Below are 18,677 nucleotides of genomic sequence, written 5' to 3'. Positions count from 1 at the left end.
ATCATAAGGGCAGGTGCAGCGCTTAAGTATATGGGTATGTGTATGTGTTCAGAAACAAATCCTCTACAGTAATTCCTGAGCACAGGTAGAGAGTTGCTCAGAAAGGAAGAAAAATTTATCTTTATTAAAAGAAGGAGTATCGGGATGCCTGGGTGGCTCAGTCGGTTAAGCCACTGCCTTCGACCCAGGTCATAATCCCAGGGTCCTGGGATCAAGTCCTGCATCGGGCTCCTTGCTCATCGGGGAGCCTGCTTCTCTCTCTGCCTCTGCCTGCCACTTCACCTGCTTGTGCTCGCTCGCTGTCTTTCTGACTAAATAAATAAATAAAATCGTAAAAAAAAAAAAAAAAAAGAGGAGTGTCAATAAAGCCTTTATTAGAGTTCTGAAGGGGGGCGGGAGGGTAGGATTTAGGACAATTGAAAGATTATTCCAGTAGGGGGAGCTTGAAGGTTCACCATGGGTAGAGCAGCTGGATGAAATGTGGCAGACAGGTTTACCTGGCTCAAGGGAATTATGTGAACTGAAGCTAGAAGAGGACCCATGGGCAAAGTGATAATTGCAGGAGGTCTTTGAAGTTCACATTTATACATTCGTTTTGTGGAAAGGTCAGTACGACGGGCAAGGCGCTCATCCCCTGTGGGTCAGAGGGCCTCCCAAATAAAAGGAAGTTCTGGCGTATTGGCAATAGTGATTTTATAATTCTCTTTATATACCTGTTTTGGGGTATATTTTGATTTTCTCATTAAAATGTTCTGTGTAGTTATTTCTATTGGGCTAGACTATCTGAGGGCAAAGGGACCTGGTCTTCCTTTTTTCATTCATTTAAACATTCAAAATGCACTTATCTCTTGCTATGTGCCAGGCTGTTTGAGAGCATAGAAGGTGTTAAATTGATGAAAGTAGTGTCTGTGTGCCTCATTCTACATGGAAGATTGCAAAGTAGCCATCACTATGACATAGAAAAAGAGCTTTCAGGTGGGAAAAACAAAAAAACAATTTATAGTGAATCACAAAATGGTTTTAGTTTCTAAATATTATGTTTAACACCTCAGTTGTGTCTTCCCTGTAGCTGTTATACATGTGGCTATACACACACAGATAATCATATATAATTTGCCAACTAACTCTGGGTCCATTCTAACTCTGCCTGCCCTTTGATTTTCACAGTCATGTGATCCTCACTCAACGCAGAGAAGAACCCGCCATCTGCTAAGACCCTCACTGAATTCAAGGACATGTGCTGAAGACTCACAGGTGCGCCCTTGCCTCCTCAATGAAAATTGCTTCCAGTTCCAGTACAATCTAACAGGTACAGTTGAAATCCACAGCAAGGCTATTTCCCCTGAACACTGACACATATACTAATGGGAGAATATATATATGTGTGTGTGTGTGTGTGTGTGTGTGTTTTCGTTCTTGGGATTAAGGTCTGACAGTAGAGTCTGAGAACATATTGCATGAAAGGCTGAGGATTTGCCATTTCCAGTGTCCCTTCACAAAAGAAATGCCCACTCTTGGCATGTAGATCCAGCAAAGCCACCTGGAATCTATGAATTTCAAGATGCTTAGAAAGAATTGGTGAAGTTTCAGAATAGAGCTGAATTAAGCCATGATAAAGCAAAACAAGAAAAATATGCAGCAGAGGATAATTTGCCATTTAGGGAAGAATGTAGTCATGCTGTCATAGAATTTAGCTCCTCTATGGCCTTTATTATTTCAAGAAGGTCAAGCTTATGACGTACTTTGCTCTCTGGGTCTCAGTGATGTTTAGGAGCCACTGGGAATCCCATCGCCCCTCATTATTCAGCCACTGCTCAGGTGTGGGCACCACGGTGCCTAATACCACAGTCTGTTTAGTTACCTTGGTTTGCTACCTGTCATTACCTGCAGGAGCAGATATACAAAATACCACCAAATGTGGAGCCGTGTTAAGTGTCAGCACTGAATTCATTACTAACCACCAAAGCACCACATGCCGGCAGAGGCAAAGCAGCAGCCTCTTGTGAAACCAGTTCCCCACTAAGGTCACAATGACACGACTGAGATTTCCCACATAGAAAACTTTATAGGGAATTCTAGGGGCCTATTTGATTGTCCTTATTGGCAAAAGATGACTTAGTGTGTTTGTCTTTTTCTTTAGCTAAAGGTGTTTCAGATGCTTGATTTGTGTAGTGATTTTTCAGAAATACAGTATAATTTGTTATACTGGAAGAACATGTCTTTAAAATACTGATTTTATGGGGTGCCTGGGAGGCTCAGTTGGTTAAGCAACCAACTCTTGATTTTGACTCAGGTTGTGTGAGATTGGCCCCTGTGTGGGACTCTGGGCTCAGCAGAGAAACTGCTTCTCTCCCTCTCCCTTTGCCCCTCCCCCATTTGCACACAAGCGCTTGTGCCAGCTTGCATTCTCTCTCTCTCTCTCTCCTTCAAATAAAATAAAATACTGATTTTATTACACATGGGCTTACTATTCCTGTTAAACTCATAGATCACTTATCAAGCTTTGAAGATGTATTTTTTGACAGAGAGAGAGGTCACAAGTAGGCAGAGCAGCAGGCGGAGAGAGGGGGGAAGCAGAGATCCCGATGTGGGGCTCGATCTCAGGACCCTGAGATCATGACCTGAGCCGAAGGCAGAGGCTTAACCCACTGAGCCACCCAGGCACCCCTGAAAATGTATTTAAAGAGGTTCTCAATGTTTATCATCAAAGAGCATTCTTTGTAACTACACCAAAGTAAGAGGTTTTTTTTGTTATTGTTTTGTTTTATTTTGTTTTGTTTTGTTTAAGAATCAGATTAATTGGGACACCTGGGTGCCTCAGTCAGTTAAGTGTTTGCCTTCCACTCAGGTCATTATCCCAGGGTCCTGGGATCAAACCCCACATCGGGCTCCCTGCTCAGCAGGGAGTCTCCTTCTCTCCCTGCCACTCCACCTGCTTGTGGGCTCTCTCTTTCTCTCCCTTTCCCTTTTCCCACCCCCCTTTCTGACAAATAAATAAATTTTTTAAAAAAAATCAGATTAATTATAGGATAATTCATTCAAACTCCATTATCTGATTTATAATGCACCTATTCAAATCTATAAAATCTTCCCTCATGAGAGAATAATTTGAAAAAAGTAGATTTTTTTGTAATAAGCATATAGTCCTGAGGTACCTCTCTTTCCTTTCTGAGGCACCTTAGTGCCACTGTACTGAAGTATGAAATGATTTAAATGATTGGATTTATTCCTTGAAAATATTTTCAAGTTACATCAAACAGTAGCATTGTTTCTGGGTTCCTTTTCTCTCGGTTTTCACCCCCAAACTGAGGATTCCAAACTAGTTTTCCTTTCCCATCCTAGTTAGTGCCTTTCCCATCCTCTTCAGTCAACAGGGACATGGTCTCTAACAAACCATTCAGCTCTTTACTTTTAGAAAGCAAACTGAGGAAGGTAACACACTTTTATTTGGTTGCTTATTAGTTTTGCAATGAAAGAATTGCAGATGCTCTCTAAAGCCAGCTGCAAATGATTTTAGGGTTATACGTATATAGATATATATACACTGTCCTCCCTCACCAACGCAAATAATCAAAGGTTTGTTGTATTTTGCTCGCATGACCATAATTCTGAAATTCAGTGTGGTGATCCTCTACCTGTAGAGTGGAGCACATGCCAGCTGAGTGAAAATGCCACCTGTGGGCGAGGCGTCAGGACCCGCCTTCTGAGCTGTGTGCGCAGTGACGGCAAGCCAGTTGGTGTGGACCAGTGTGAGCAGGTAATGGGTCTATATTTATATTTCACATTTGAGGCTTTGTGTTTCTTAGTATTAGGCTGCAACCTTGATGCTTAATATAAAAGACAACCTGATTCCTTCTTGAAGCTTCGGTTCAGTGAGAGTAAGAGGGAACTGGTGTGGGGCAGTTATACCCCTTTAGTTTGAACTTGGTCAGAAATGACTGGGAAAGGTCCTTTTGCCTTGAGGAGAAGGACTCATTAAAAAATTATTGTTACTACTTTCAAGAACATATATAGATGTACTTGCTTAGTAGCAAACTATTCACATCCAGTGACTTGAATGTTTAGATAGGACTCTGTATTAGGCTGGTAATTCATTTGCATATGTGAATACTGTGCCTTGCCTATAAGGTGAATACTGACACTTGTTATTAGAATGTGCTGTTCATTTGTTTAGCAAATGATTGCTAGATAAGTAGCACAGTTGTATTTTTCTTCTCAATCTAAGTTAAAATGCCTCCCTGCCAAGTTCCAGTTAGTGGGTTCTGAATTTTTATAATGTTATGTTTCCTTTCTTTCCTATGATAAACTATGTAGAGCTTGGGCAAAAGCTGTAGTCAAACCTGTTCCAAAGAAGTTGCATTTTAAAATCTCTATGGGGACAGTTTAATAGAAGTAAGGATGACCACGTTCTCTCATACTGGTAGAATCACCAACACAGTCTTTGGAATAATTTGAAAATACAAGGTCAGTTAACTCAGGCTTCCACAGAGGCTTCCTAAACAAACTCACAAAATGAAAACTGGTCCCGTTTCTCCTGACACAGGAGAAAACCAAACTTCTCTTCCCTATCCTGACTGAAGTATTCTCCTATTAAGTAGTATAAAAACAGCTCTCTAAACAAACAGGACAGCCATAGACAATAACCCTGAGACCAAGCCATCCAAAATTAGATATCCTATTTGGTGAAATTCTAAAACTGGTTAAGACAGGGCAGAGTTCTGTTCACAAGTGTCAGTGCTTGATTTTAACATTTCATTTAACCTGTTTCTCCAAAAGTTGTCTGCTTTAGGAAAAATAAATCACCAATCTACAGCAATTCCAAATAAGTTAAAAATCTTACATTTGGTGTAATATAATAAATTTTTTCTTTTGATACAAAGTAAAATATAAACTATTCAGTAATAGAAAAATAAGTTTCTCTGGTTTTCAAATACCATGTGTTCCATAAATATTTAAAGAATATTAGTTTAAAGAAGTCCCAAATTATTAACCTATCTAGAGTATCCATGTATCTCAAATAGGTTGAAGATCCTATGTAGTAATTTCTCTATTGCCTATGCAGCATGTAATCATGTTCATCATCCATTTTAGCTTGGTGTGGACATTGCTAACATTTAACATGTGTTGAATGTCAGAGTTTTCCTAAATAAGCACACAGTCTGTGATTTCTGTAACAGGATTTTTCATTATCCTTTCTGTGTTTCTTAGATGACTTATTTTCCTTCATAAAGATCTCCTCTAGTTTGGCCATTAAAAAAATCTACTAATTTTGCCTCTATGCTGGTTTAAGAAAGGACAAGAGGAAAATAAACTAGACCACCATTTTTTTTTTCGCGATTTAGAGTATTAGGTTATGTTTTCAACCTAATATGTGGTTTTTTAATGAGCACATTTGGGTTGTTAATTTTGTTTTTATTCTTATTTATTTATTTACTTTTAGCCTAGATAACTGTTAATTTTGTGCTCTCTTTGTACTTTTGGCCCATCCAGAAGTGCAAGGTACCTGAATTTAATAGCGAGGCTTCCTCCTGCTTCTGTGGTTTCTCAGCGAGGATGTGTTCTATAACTGTCTGCTTTCCCAGTACCCTAACTGCAGGTCTATTCTATAGCTGAGGATTTTTTAAAAAAGAAATTTGGGCCAACAAACTTCTATTCTGTGAAGTTAGGACAACCATTTTCTAAAACTGCCACCAGTTTATATAAGAAAGATATTTTTCCATACAAAGACATAGAAAGATTATTATCATAGAATAAAGTTTTTCCCATGAAAGGTGATTTGATAGAACAGTGATAGGATTTCTGCATTAAAATCATATTTTATTTCCATCTGCAGCGTAACTTGGAGAAGCCTCAGAGAATGAGCATTCACTGCCTGGTGGAATGTGCAGTCAACTGTCAGCTCTCGGGGTGGACAGCATGGACCGAATGTTCAAAGACCTGTGGCCATGGAGGTATTTGGGTTCCCTATGTTTGTCCCCAGTAAATACTTTGGATGATGATTATGATGATGATTTTAATTTTATTTTTTTAAACTAGGCTCCATGCCCAGTGTGGAGCCAAATATGCAACTTGAACCTCACAACCCTGAGATCAAGACCCGAGCAGAGATCAAGAGTCGGTTGCTTCACCAACTGAGCCAACTAGGTGCCCAACAGTTTGGTTTTTAAATACCTTTCTGGATGCCATAGCTTGACAAATGGGCATAAGGCACGTTGGCCAGTTGGTGGAGGCAGTGTGAGGCTGACCCAGAGGGGAGGACAGATAGAACTTGCTTTGTATCAGTCCTTTCTGTCAAGGTAGAGGTTGCAAGCCTGACCTGGCCACAGTGGCAGACACCAAAAGAGCTGGTAGCCCAGTGGGACACTGTTTTTTCAAAAGGTCATAAATTCGAGGTACCTGGGTAGTTCAGTCAGTTACGCATCCAAATCTTGAGTTTGGCTTAGGTCATGATCTCAGGGCTCTGTGCTGGGTGTGAAGCCTGCTTAAGATTCTCTCTGTCCCCCTCTCTCTAGCTACCCCTTTCTTAAAATTTTTTTTTTTAAGATTTATTTATTTATTTATTTGTTTGACAGATCACAAGTAGACAGAGAGGCAGGCAGAGAGAGAGAGAGAGAGAGAGAGAGAAGCAGGCTCTCTGCTGAGCAGAGAGCCCAACGCGGGACTCGATCCCAGGACCCCGAGATCATGACCTGAGCTGAAGGCAGTGGCTTAACCCACTGAACCACCCAGGCGCCCTAGCTACCCCTTTCTTAAAAAAAAAAAAAAAAAATACTGGCCTTCATAGTTTTTGAAATAAGTATGTCTTTTGTAAGTAATTTTGTGTCAGACAAATCCCCAAATCAAAATAGCTTAATATACCAGACTAGAGACTACTTTTCCGCTCATATAAAAGGGTTGTTTGCACTTTAGAAAAGTCAGTCAAGAACACAGGTTGATGGAGGATCTATCACTGTAAAATGACCAGTTGTCTCTGGAGGGTGCCTTCCAGTGGGCTCTATGCAGGGTTTGATGGGAGGTAGCATACATCCCTTCTATCCATATTATACAAAATTTAGTGCCATGTTCCAGCTCAATGCAAGACGGTCAGGCAGCAAATGTAGTTTCTAGATGGGCAGTCACTTCTCAGAAATAGTGTTCACTATGGAGAAAAAGGAGTATAAATCTATAGTGAGCAGATAGAAACCATTACCACAAGTTTCTAGGACCTCAGTGGACAAATGATATACAATAGCAAGGAAAGGAAACTGATACTCAGAAGCTAGGCAAATGGATATATAGGTAGCACTCCAGCACCAGACTAAAGTGAGGTCCAAGACCTTGTCCCTGGAAAAGAGCTCAAGAAAATAATTAGAAAGCACAGACTTGTGGTTTAGGATAGGACTGTGGTTCTGAAAAAGATTCTAGCTTATTGTAAGGTAGATATCAGATATTTGGAGTAGGGTCCTAGGGAAAAGTCTTGTTGTATGGTTAGGCACTAAGCAGAGGAGAAAGGAAGAATTGCAAGTTGCAGGAATCATGGAATCAAAATGGAAGGAAGATACAAGAAGACCTGGATCTGATTGCCAACATAAATATTTGGGACAGATTTCTAGAAGTGACTGGACTACTGGCACTAGAATATAGGCTGATTTCTAAGCTACCTCCAAACAAGTCACTGGAGTTACAGATAATTCTCTGCCTCATTTGGGATTATCTGAGAAACTGGGGCAAGATGCAGCATGGAAAAGGGGCCCATATGTGAACTCAGCTATCAGATTGTGGAGAGGGCAGAGCTGAAAACAGTAGTCAGGATCTGTACTAGGAAAAATGTGGCTAAGGAAATTGAAAACTATTTCTGCAAAGAGCATCATTCACAATGAAAATATGAGAGTCACAAGTCCAGTGGTGACATGCCATATCCTGTGCAATTGAGAGCCTGTAAAGAATCTCAGGAAACCAAATGGAAAATCTGAAAATTTCAGTGATTGACTGTTCCTCACTCAAATATTCTGATTGGCAGCATGGTATAGTCTCCAGTGGGGCATCCACTTAAGCATTAGGTTAATCTAGGTTCAAGTTGGAGATGTTTAGGGAAATTACTTAATCTGATTCTCAGCTTCTTTATCTGTAAAATAGAATTCATGCATATTAAAGGTGTTTTTCGTTAGAGAATTAAATAATATGAAGTATATAAACACCTAGTACAGTAACTGACACATCATGGGTGTTTACATTGTATGTTAATTTCCATCTCTATCTTCGTAGCTCCCAATAGTGGAGAGGGTCGTCAGAGACTCCCTAGGATCTTTTAAGGATTATTCTATAGACTTAGGCACTCTGTCTCTCAAACTCATTTCTCATCCTTTTACCCCACTTAAAAGCCACATATTATAGTCATAGCCCAAGTATATTTTTATTTTTTAATTTTTAAAAATTTTTTTAAATTTTTTATTTATTTTCAGCATAACAGTATTCATTATTTTTTCACCATACCCAGTGTTCCATGCAATCCGTGCCCTCTATAATACCCACCACCTGGTACCCCAACCTTCCACCCCACCACCACTTCAAACCCCTCAGATTGTTTTTCAGAGTCCATAGTCTCTCATGGTTCACCTCCCCTTCCAATTTCCCCCAACTCTCTTCTCCTCTCTAACTCCTCATGTCCTCCATGCTATTTGTTATGCTCCACAAATAAGTGAAACCATATGATAATTGACTCTTTCTGCTTGACTTATTTCACTCAGCGTAATCTCTTCCAGTCCCGTCCATGTTGCTACAAAAGTTGGGTATTCATCCTTTCTGATGGAGGCATAATACTCCATAGTGTATATGGACCACATCTTCCTTATCCATTCGTCCGTTGAAGGGCATCTTGGTTCTTTCCACAGTTTGGCGACCGTGGCCATTGCTGCTATAAACAATGGGGTACAGATGGCCCTTCTTTTCACTACATCTGTATCTTTGGGGTAAATACCCAGGAGTGCAATTACAGGGTCATAGGGAAGTTCTATTTTTAATTTCTTGAGGAATCTCCACACTGTTCTCCAAAGGGGCTGCACCAACTTGCATTTTTACCAGCAGTGTAAGAGGGTTCCCCTTTCTCCACATCCCCTCCAACACATGTTGTTTCCTGTCTTGTTAATTTTGGCCATTCTAACTGGTGTAAGGTGGTATCTCAATGTGGTTTTAATTTGAATCTCCCTGATGGCTAGTGATGATGAACATTTTTTCATGTGTCTGATAGCAATTTGTATGTCTTCATTGGAGAAGTGTCTGTTCATATCTTCTGCCCATTTTTTGATATGATTGTCTGTTTTGTGCGCGTTGAGTTTAAGGAGTTTATTATAGATCCTGGATATCAACCTTTTGTCTGTACTGTCATTTGCAAATATCTTCTCCCATTCCATGGGTTGCCTTTTTGTTTTTTGACTGTTTCCTTTGCTGTGCAGAAGCTTTTGATTTTGATGAAGTCCCAAAAGTTTATTTTGGGTTTTGTTTCCTTTGCCTTTGGAGACATATCTTGAAAGAAGTTGCTGTGTTTTTTTAAAGATTTTATTTATTTATTTGACAGACAGAGATCACAAGCAGGCAGAGAGGCAGGCATAGAGAGAGGGAGAGGCAGGCTTCCCGCTGAGCAGAGAGCCTGATGCGGGGCTCAATCCCAGGACTCTGGGATCACGACCTGAGCCGAAGGCAGAGGCTTTAACCCACTGAGCCACCCAGGCGCCCCCTAAGTTTATTTTTAAAATGCAAATCTGAATAGTTGTTTTCTTATGGACTTTTAAATCTATTAAACAGATACCCATGTGCCAGTTTTTGTTGAATGTGTTTGGGAGCAGCAGTGGGTGGAGGTACACACTTGCCTCTTCTCATGGATTTACAATGTAGCTGGACAGTAGACAATAAACCAGCAAAGACGTAATACTGTATGTTGATGAGTTCACTATGGACTCAAACAAATGCGAGGTGGTTTTCACATTAGTGATGTCTTTTGTCAGAACAACTGGTTGCTAAGGAGTCCAGCAGTGACTCACCCTGGGTATTCCACAGCTATAAACACAGTAGTCTCGTCCTTATGGGTTTCTGGGAGGGGTCTCTTTTACAGTGGTGAAGGGTAGCATGGAAAAGCAGAGAAAGGATGAAGTCCTGTACTGTAAACATGGTCCACCAGGACCTGTGGGATCTCACCTATGCCTGCCTCTCTTTGCCCGTCACCCTCCCCTGATACATTGGCTCTCTCTGCTCTCATACAGTGTATTTCAGTCATCCTTGAGTGTGTGCTACTTTTCCTTATGTGGAGCATCTTACTGTCAACCCACTACTGCCTCCTACTACTCTTCTCATGCAAGAAGTGAATCATTTGTTATGTCTGTATGTCTGAAGGGCCAAAGACCCTGTTTGGGTTCTTCTCCCCAGTTCCCTTGAGCATATGTGTGCCTGACATATTGGAGGAATTTCAGTTAATATCTGTCATTGCCCCTGCAGTTCTTCATTATAGGGGAAGAACCCACATACTGGATCACAAGCCCAAAGGCAGCCAAAACTGCCAGTGGATGTTTTCCTCACCCTCGAACTAAATGCACATGTCTTAGGTACCATTACCCAAGAATATGTTCAATGCAAAAGAGACAGACTTGTTTATTATTATTTTTGCCTGGCAGTCCTAATTCTGCCACTGTACCAAGTCAATGAAACATGACAGAGCTCTGTGTTATATTAATACACTACCTTTAAAAATAAGACCCTTAATTGTAAGTTTAATACCAAGTATTTAATTTTTCAAGCAGTTTTATTGTGCTATGGACTCAGCAGCCTGTTTGTCTATTAGAAAGACAAAAGCAAACAAAAGAAAAACTTTCCCAAATCTGAATCCCACTATTGGAGAATTCTAGGTAATTAGAGTTTGAACTTAAATTCACCTTTTCTAAGCCTTAGAATAATAAACAAAGAGAAGCAATCAAAGATTTCCTAAGGAAGTTACTGTGTGAACTAAGGTACCAGTGGGACTGGGGAAGGAATGTTAACTACTTGGAGAAATCAAGTTACATAAAGCTCTTGGAAGTTGTCGAAATAGTATGCACTGGCATTCAAAATAGCACTAGTTACAAGTTACCTCTTGCTAGTTTCTAAGGGTCTATTAGGATATCTTCTTGGGAATCCTTTCTTGATCTTTAGATGTCTTGATCTCCTGAATTGTCAGATGTAATTATACATTGAAAAATACATTCCATAATCCTGATATCTGTCAGACCCTCCAGTGATCTAAGGGTGTGTGTATTCTGTGTTTCTTAATTCATTCAAAAAAGATTTATGAAACTTATATCTATTATCCTGGCACCTAACAGTGTCTTCTTTCATTGTCAAAATTGGCAATGTGAAAAATAAATTATATGGTGACCATGCCAGTTAGATGTCTGTTCTTGAAGGCAGGACTGTTGAAATGTACTCATGTTTTACAAATATTCATTGGATGCTTTCTGAGTGTCAGTTGTTCTCGCAACAGCTGAGCCCATACTGTAAGGAACAGAAGGGATCCCAGGCAAACAGAGTCCCCTGACGTCATACAGTGAATGTCCAGTGGAAAAGTAGTTGGTGATGATGACAATACAGATAGCAAATAAATGAAGATATAAACACAGAAATAACCAATATCCACAATGAAAGCAAAATCGACCATGTGATGGAGAATAAGGATATCAAGTAGTTTGCCAGGGAGTGAGGAACAGGGGAGGAAAGACCACCCAAGAGGTGATATTTATGTCAACACTGAATGGCGAGGTGCCACAGCGATTACAACTGGTGCTTTCTTTAGGAGGCTGCTCTTACTCAATTCACAAGCATTCTTTGACTTCCTGTTACATTGAAGCCCCTTGACTACCTGTTACATTGAAGCCATTGTCAGGACCTACAGACAAAAACCTAAAAATCAGTATTTTTGTAATTGTATTTGTACCCAATTTCAATCTTAACAAATAAAGTGAATGGTACAAGGAAGAATAGAACACACGGGCCTAGAATCTCTAAGCACCCACCCTCAGGATTTTGCAGAGAGAGTCTTCAGCTACGTTCCATTTTACCCCACAGCCCCCAAACTTGTCCAGTTCCACCCCTAATCTTAGAGCCCCACTCTTCTCTGATCATCACCCGCCCCTGCCCCCACCACAGGCGGATAGTAACGTTTCCAAAATGAGAGAATTACGTATTTAGATCCAGCCTTAATCCTCAGGCACAACCTAAAAGCAACAAGCAAACAGCAATAATCAAAAGCAAAAGTGTATGGCACAGATGAATGTGTTTCTTAAAAGAAGCCAAACTCTGGAGCTGAAAGGGTTGGAAGCTATCATCGGAAAGCATCTGTACCTTGTCCCTTCTGAGACAGTGTGCCAGCAGCTGTCTTTTGTATGAGGCGCTTTTATTTTTCCAACTGTTGGTAGCAATGGGGCAGAAACCATGAGAGGAGAGAGTTTATTTAGTCACATTAAAGTGGGCAAGAAAGTTGCATGGGAGTCTGACTCCAGCACCTGCGGCTCTCCGCGGACTTCTTTATCAAAGGCAAAAAATTCACACAGTTGTCGCAGTTTATCAGTTCCCTGGCTGTCAGGTAAACGCTGGTGTGCTGGCTGTCCCAGGTGCTCCCCCGACGAGCCACACTTCCGCCATCAAGTCCACAGAACTACCTTGATCTGGGGAGAGATTTTAAAATGAGTTCTTCCTTTATTTTCCAAGTGTCTGGATTGTCTCTTTAATGTACACCTGATGCTTGGCATAGACTTTCTAATTGTGTTAAAGATTTCAAGGTCAGAACAGTTTGAATCCAATTTATTTCACGTCAGAGAGAGACTGATTTTAAGCTTCCACTAAGGAATCTTTTTAGATAGATTTCAAAGATCAAAGCTTGTAATAGAAGAGCTTAATATTTGGATTAGTCATGTTCTTTGTTGAATTTTCATCAGTTCAGTGGAATGGAGAACTCCCTAAATTTAGCATATCATGAATTATTCATAATTATTATTTGACTGATAACACTCTAAGAATGTTATTAATCTCAAACTGATTTTTTTCCTATTTTGTATTTTTTAATTCAGTGTATATGAGTTTATGTTTTCTATATTATTTAAACCAGCCTGATTCTTTTTTTCCCAGATGGCATATAATTTTTCTGTCAACTCTGGCTTATAATGCAGAAATAATTTTGTATTAACTCCAAAGTACCACCCCTTTGTGATCTTTCTGGCTTTTTTTTTTTTTTTCTTTAAGCAAAAATAAGCTGGTAGTCTTCAGTTTTAGTGTCTGTATAAAATGTGATCAGTGTGGTATCCTTGACCAGGCACAGTCCAATAGTTATAACAATTCAAACTTACTTGTTAAATCAAGTAATTAGTTCCTATGACAAGAGAATAAGAGCTAAATTATAAAATGGCAGAATGGGGAATACAAAAGACTGAACAAGAAATCAGAAGATCTGAGCTTTCAAGCTAGCTTTTCCAATGGCAAGTTGTAGGTCTTTGAACTAGTCTTTGGAGAACTCACTTGCACTACTTTTTATCTGTAAACTGATGAAATGTTAGAATAATTACTGCTTGACATCTTTTGATTAAAGGCACAATTGTTGGAGGCAGAAGTGTTTTAGTAACTTTTTACAATAGTACTATGAAGTATAGGCATAGGCAGATCTTCACAGGCGGGGTGATAAACAAGTAACCTGCTCAAGTCATGTAGTTGGCCGGTTCTGGAGGAAAGATTGAAACCCATGTTCATGCATCTCCAAAGCCCCATTTGTTCCACTTGCCCCTTTGCATCTGAAACTGTACTTGTAAATGTTTGTGTTATATCCATGGCCCTGTGTATCACTGTATAAAAATTCTCATAATTTACAGGTATATTTAAAAATAAGTAGAAGAAATGGATCTCAGATTAGGACACAAAGGGCAGTAAGAGTTTTAAGAGGTCCCCCAGAATTTTAAGCCTCCTAAATGTATACTTGTTTCCTAATCAATAATGCTGCATATTATGTAGCACATCAATCGGAATGTAGCTACAGAAATCCACTATGACCTGGGAAAGGTGTGACTGGTGGACACAGTAGGAGCAGGATGGCCAAAATCACTCTCTCTGTCCTTCTCCTTTTGCATCATGTGGGGAGCTCCTTATTGGGGTATCTCTGCAGTATATAGGTTTTTACGGTCGTCCATCAAGTTTTGTTAGCTTTTAATGGGACAGAAGTCTGATTGTTGAGTGTAGACATGGAGATGAATGGCTAGAACACACTACAAAGAAGTCAGGAGCTCTTTATTTCTAAACCAAGTCAAGGGTGCCTAATCTTCTGTCCTTGGAAGATCTATCACGATCCGTGATACCGTGGTATGTCTCAATTTCTGAAACTGTGGTCTAGTTGTTTTTTACTTAGCTGACGTCACTCCCAGATAGATGGTCAAGTCTTGGACTAGTCTGCTTTACTGTGAAAGCCTTATAGAATCTTTATCTTGCCTAACTTGAGTGTTCTCTTCTTGGATGAAAGGTATCCGGATGCCTGCAACAATTTTTAGATAGGCCAAAAAATCCTTCTGTAGGAAAAAGCTTTGGACTGTAGCTCTGAATGCAGAACTTTTGCCATATCTTCCTTCTTTAACAATGCCAACTATAGGCCAAAGATCAGTCTAAGTTGCAGATCAGGGCCAAAATTTTTCCCCACTCTGTTACATTAGAGTGTAACACTGATCCCAAATCCATGACCACCAGAGTGGATATTTAAAACAGTGTTTACACTTAAACTTGGATATAAAGTCTAGGCAGTATTTTTTTTTTAAGTTGGCTTTCTTTCTTTCTTTCTTTCTTTCTTTCTTTCTTTCTCTCTCTCTTTCCGTAAACACACCACATGTGGGGCTCAGACTCACAACCCTGAAATCAAAGATCACATGCTCTACCAACTGAGCCAGCCTGGTGCCTCCAAGAGATATTTGTTAAGAGTATAAAGAGCCTCATGAAATAAATTGAACATTTTAGACAATGTAACTGTCCACTGCTTTCAGGAATGTACTGAGAAGTACCCCAAAACAAATAAAGAGCTCTCAGAGTGGAAGAGGTTAGTACTATAGTTGTAAATACCTTTTACTAAAGGAAAATAGGAAATATATGAATACAGGCAACACATTTATTGTACAGGGTAGACCTAAGTACACATTTCAGACTTGTCCAAGTGGTCTAATAATTACAGCACAGCATCTGATGCCTGACTTGGACCAGATTGAAAACCTTTGAGAAGCACATGCTTTTGGAATAAGATGGATCTTTGTTCCCACATAGCTGTGTGACTTTGCAAAAACATATTTAACTTCTCTGAGCTTCAGTTTATGAAGCAAGAATATTAATAACTGTGTCTGAAGCAGAGTCTGAGATTGGGATTCTTGTTGAAGTGATTTATTTGAGGGTACTGGAGAGAGCAGGTACTCTCTGGGGAAGGGAGAGCCAAGCAAGCAGGATAAAGAAAGGAAAAAATCTAAACTAGAATGTACTGTATCACCTCTGTATCATAGCACATTGTATTCACTTAACTCAGTCCCTCCTTCCATAACACTGAATGCTTTTGTAATGACAAAAGGTATTATACAACAAACTGTCCTAACCAGAGACATAGGTGATCAAAATTGATTAATAGATTGACCTGATCAGCTATTAATGAGGTTTTTATGAGCATCCCCTGGCTTCTTTTTCATTATTTTGTCATCTGCTGTTGTTACTAACATTAAGTAGCAGGCACCAAAATCTTAAAGATAAATGCACAGGAGGAAATCCTTAAAATGGAAACACCATATTAAATAACCTAATTTTTTGTTGAACATCAGAAAGGACCACCATCAAGTTGAAGTTAGTGACATTGAGCCCCAGCTTTTATGGTGTAAATTGGCCAATCCCTTGTAGATGTGGGCTGTGGAAGACCATTATGCATAAGCCTTGAAAATTCAATTCCTATTCAAAAGAAATAATGCCCAGGTGGAAAGCAAACCAGTCCTGATATTCAAATAACATGCTATAAGCTCAAAGTGACTTCTTATACTACTGTTGTTCTATTTCCATGTCTGCAGTGCATTGGAGTTTGTATGTTTATCTAAATTGCTCAGGTATTTTATTTAATGAACTATTTAAGATTAAGTAGGCGTGTTCTTTATTGCTCATTATTCTCGTATTTCCTTTTCCACATTCCCCTCCATACCTACTTTGCATTGTTTGGTCATATTCAAGCTGCCCAGAGCTATCAAAACCATAATTTTCAATTAACCCAATGACCATATGTCAGGGCCGCAGATGAACTATTGTTTAAAGCATGCCACTATAAAGGTATATGGTGGCTGGCTCCTTGGATCTGAAAGTCTGGTCAGAGAACATTGCATTGACTCCATTTCCTTTTATGAATTTATACAGTGACAAATATTTATTTTGTGAGGTTTTTTACTGCTTACATTTTCCACAGCCCCTTTGTCAGTGGAGCCCCAGAGTGAAGTCTGAATACTTCAGTGGGCGTGTGATCTGGTCCAATATCCTTTAAACCTATATGTAGGCACCAATATAGTCCTCTCTTCGGGTGTGTGTGGGGTGTGTGTACCTCACTGTCTTTTCTTCCTGGCATTCGTACCATGCAATTCTTTCTTCATCATTGCAAGTAATAATTGCTATTTTAACAGTAGGCCCAATATCACTGTTGTTCATAATGAGTTCCCAATGTTCCTCAAGGGAGGAGAGGAAAAGAGGGAATTGCTAGCAAACCTACCCTACTGTAATTTGGGTCTTTATTAAATTAGAAACATATTTTGTAAGGGAGTGCTTTTCTCTCTTTTATAGCCTGAAGAGTAGATGAACAGAGTTGATTTTGATTTTTACATCTCGTTGGTACTGCTTGTTAAACATCTTATCTATAGCTGCCATTGAATTCAGTTCCAAATAGATTCCTAGTCCTCTTCTACTAAAAAACATAAACCCAAAAAGAGGAATCCAGAGAGAGCGTCCAAGAAAATGCCCCCATTTTCAGATTGGAAGCATTGGGATAGGCATGGTAGAAATCTTCACTCTTACTCTGAGGCCAACAGAACACAAGGAGAAGCAGTCAGTGCCAGTTGTAGAAAGAGATATGAAATATCAGTTGTTAAAATAAATGGCTAAAAATAGAAGTTTTAACAACCAACTGCTGTATTTTAGATATACTATATGGTATATATATATATATATATATATATATATATATATCAACATATTCACTAAGGAACTGACCATTTACGAAGCTATCCCCCAACCAACAACCTTTCTCCATTGACACATGTTCTGTCATTCCATCAAAATATTTGCTGATCAGTCTCTAGCTGCAAATAGAGTCCATACCCAGAACAAAAGGATACAAAATGGAACCATTTGTACATCAAAGATTAAAGGGAGCTCGTGAGAAAGTTGATGAAAAGTGAGTCAAAGGCCAAAGAATGATGATCAAACTGCAAAAGTCAATCACAAAACAATGCATCTTTTATAAGATAATGACAAAATTACATAAGAAATATTAATGACTGATTTATAATTTTTCCTAATAATGATCACTTTGTAACAATTATCATCCACACAGTAGTTGATATTAGATCAAATAAACTCCACCCGCATACGTTTCTAGTTCCAGAAAAAGTCCCATTTAGACTTTATTTAAAAAAAATTTAATTTCCACTTAAATAGACTGATTAAGTGGCATTTCTCCCCACAAGAATTATCCTCAGATAGTAAGAACTTTCTGTATACTTTATATTACAGAAGAGGAAACTCATGTTCTGAGGAGTTAAGTACTTCCATGTAGTCCCATCACTTACGAGCTGTTAATCTGAGAGAACTGTTTCCAACTAGAGAATTTTGATGCCAAGTCCAGGTTTCTTCTCACCGTACATCAGCTATTTTAAACTTCTCTTTCCCTTACATTCTATATCACGCTGAAACTGAATATCTTCAACTGGGCCACATTTTCCTCTGCTTTTCCCCTCACATGGAAATTCACTATCACCAAAACTATTTCTTTAGGCTCCTGATTTTAGGGATTCCTTTTAGAATAATCAGCGTTGAAAGATACTACCTGGCTGGATATTCCAACCTGTCTGATGTTTGGAATCCTGGGCAATTTTAAACAACTACCTTTGAAGATGGTGGGCCTCCTTACTGATGCCATCTCTATCTGTATCTAGATCTGTATCTGTATCTGTATCTGTAGCTAGATTTAATATTTACAACTGCAGGACTTGTGAAAGAGTGATTAATTTGGGGAGTGCTTTCTCTGATAATTTATACAACCCAACTATCCCTGACATAAAGAAAAGCCCCCAGGGGCTCAGTTGGTTAAGGGGCTGACTTCAGATCAGGTCATGAATCTTAGGGTCCTGAAATCGAGCCCTGCCCCCTTGCTTATTGGGAAGCCTGCATTTCCTTCTGTCAGCCACTCCCCCTGCTTGGGTGCACACACAAAAAAATCTCTGACAAATAAAACTTAAAAAAGAAAAAAAGAAAGAAACTTATATCAAGTACCCCACAGAAACCTTTTACACACTCATGCCTTCATTAGCAACATTTTGTCACTGAACTTTAATATTAGCCACTTAAACATGACAATACGCTTCAAAGTATAGGATTGTTATAAGCTCCTTAGTTTTAAAATAATGTATTCTTGGTAGTAATTG

The 18,677-nt window shown here is 39.3% G+C and overlaps 1 protein-coding gene across 3 annotated transcripts in view; it reads left to right on the top strand.

Annotated features, from left to right (window-relative positions):
* The window catches only part of THSD7B (thrombospondin type 1 domain containing 7B), an 855,837-nt gene that overhangs the window by 810,156 nt on the left and 27,004 nt on the right, over positions 1-18,677 (top strand). For all 3 annotated transcript variants that reach the window (XM_032353821.1, XM_032353819.1, XM_032353820.1), the window contains 3 exons: positions 1,168-1,309; positions 3,642-3,757; positions 5,834-5,951. In XM_032353821.1, coding sequence (XP_032209712.1) covers positions 1,168-1,309; positions 3,642-3,757; positions 5,834-5,951 — 376 coding nt within the window. The remainder of the gene's footprint in view (positions 1-1,167; positions 1,310-3,641; positions 3,758-5,833; positions 5,952-18,677) is intronic.

Source organism: Mustela erminea, chromosome 8 (assembly GCF_009829155.1).
Source record: "Mustela erminea isolate mMusErm1 chromosome 8, mMusErm1.Pri, whole genome shotgun sequence".
NCBI lineage: Eukaryota > Metazoa > Chordata > Mammalia > Carnivora > Mustelidae > Mustela > Mustela erminea.
This window is presented reverse-complemented; position numbering and strand designations above follow the sequence as displayed.